At 37.2% G+C, this 1844-nt stretch overlaps 1 protein-coding gene across 1 annotated transcript; it reads right to left on the bottom strand.

Annotated features, from left to right (window-relative positions):
- Window positions 1-238: 238 nt before the first annotated feature.
- On the bottom strand, window positions 239-1201 carry LOC125130345 (olfactory receptor 2AP1-like). Its single transcript, XM_047785720.1, has one exon. The coding sequence runs from the start codon at window positions 1199-1201 to the stop codon at window positions 239-241; it is 963 nt and encodes a 320-aa protein (XP_047641676.1).
- Between the last annotated feature and the right edge of the window lie 643 nt (window positions 1202-1844).

Genomic DNA, 1844 nt, shown 5'->3' with positions numbered 1-1844 from the left:
GCTCTTTAAAAGTGAGACGCAAGTGAAGAAAAAAAAGCACACAAGGGCTAGAGGATGCACATGCACACACACACCTCTAAATTTTTAAGAACAGTAAAGTTATGATAAAATCAGCTTAATTAAATAAGAAGTTTTATTGTATCAGTGTTCAGGTAGAAATATTAATTATTTAATATGGAACATATTTTTAAGTGACAATAATGTACATTTACTGTCTTCCAAACATTTGTTATTTGTTTTAATAATGAATGTCAGGGAGTCTTACTTTCTGAAAAAAAATTGTTATCTTACTGACCATATCGCTGAAGGCCATTTTCACTTGCTTGTTCCGTAGTGTATAGATGAAAGGGTTCAAGAGAGGAGCAACAGAGGTATTTAAGATACCCACTTCCTTATTAAAAGTGGCTGCATCCTTTACAGAGGGGTTTATATACATGAAGATGCAGCTTCCATAAGAAAGTGAGATCACAATCACGTGAGAGGAGCATGTAGAAAAAGCTTTTTTTCTTTGTTGAACAGAGGGGATTCGCAGAATTGTCCTGATAATGTATGTGTAGGAAAGAATCACTAGCATCAAGGTGAAGATGAGGGTAACGGAAGCAAGGACAAACTCAATCACTTCTATTAAATGTGTGTCTGAACAGGATAAATGCAACAGTACAGTATAGTCACAGCAATAATGATTGATGATGTTGGAGGCACAGAAAGGCAGCTGGAGAGTCATTGCATGTGGCACAATGACGACTAAAAAACCAGAGAACCAGGAACACAGCACCAGCTGAAAGCAGAGTCTTCGGCTCATTATAGCTGTGTAATGCAGGGGTTTGCAAATGGCAATGTAGCGATCATAAGACATGGCAGCTAAAAGGTAAAATTCGGTTGCTCCCAGAAGGATGGCAAAAAAATACTGAGCGAAACAACCAGCAAAGGAGATGGTCCTGTTTCCAGTTCCAATAGTGACTAACATTTGGGGAACAAAGACAGAGGTGAAAGATATTTCCAAAACGGAAAAATTCCGGAGGAAGAAATACATCGGAGTTTGAAGGCGATAATCCAGCAGAGTCAGAAAGATGATGGTCAAGTTTCCTGTGATACTTAAAATGTAAGTTAAGAGCAGAAAAAGGAAAATCACAGCTTGAAGCTTGGCGTCACTTGTCATTCCAAGAAGGATGAACTCTCTCACTGATGTTTGGTTTCCCATCATTAACTTCAGACAAATTAGTGGAGAACATAATAGTAATGATAAAGATTGGAATAAAACAAAAGTCTCCAGGTTTTAGCAAACTCAAAATACTTGGAAGCAAACTTGAAAACTCAGAATCGCCCTCTCCTTATTTCTTAAATGAAACATCGTCTAATGGAACAATTTGGACACTTTCCTATTTTGACTCATGGGGAACAATGGTTCTGCTTCCTAGGGACACTTTCAACTATTCCTTCTAAAGCGTATTAATAGGTGTTTCTCATTATTTTCCCACTTGCTGCATTTTCCTTCTTATTCTATGCTAAGTTTCCTCTCTAAAGTATCGGACACTGTCATATGTGCATAGACAAATCTAAAGAAAATCTTGAGAGTACGTTTTCTTGGGCATTTCTTAAATTAGCTTTTAATCTCTTAGTTCACTAGCCAACAAATACCCATAATCCAAGGTATGACCTCAGCAATAAAACTGAACTTGATTGTTTTCTGGGTTTTGTTGTTTTGTGTTTTTGTTATTTCAGCTTGATCATTTTGAACAATAATTCTGTGCATCTACTGAAGGTCAAAAGGAGGATCATAAGAGGCCACTTCAGGCAACTACATGCCAATGAAATGGACAGCCTAAAAGAAATGGACAAACTCT

Source organism: Phacochoerus africanus, chromosome 7 (genome assembly GCF_016906955.1).
Source record: "Phacochoerus africanus isolate WHEZ1 chromosome 7, ROS_Pafr_v1, whole genome shotgun sequence".
Lineage (NCBI taxonomy): Eukaryota > Metazoa > Chordata > Mammalia > Artiodactyla > Suidae > Phacochoerus > Phacochoerus africanus.
Note: the sequence above shows the minus strand (reverse complement) of the source record. Positions and strands in the feature narration are given on the sequence as shown.

Coding starts and splice junctions, on each gene's coding strand:
- LOC125130345 (XM_047785720.1), bottom strand. CDS start 1,201: ATGGGAAACCAAACATCAGTGAGAGAGTTCATCCTTCTTGGAATGACA.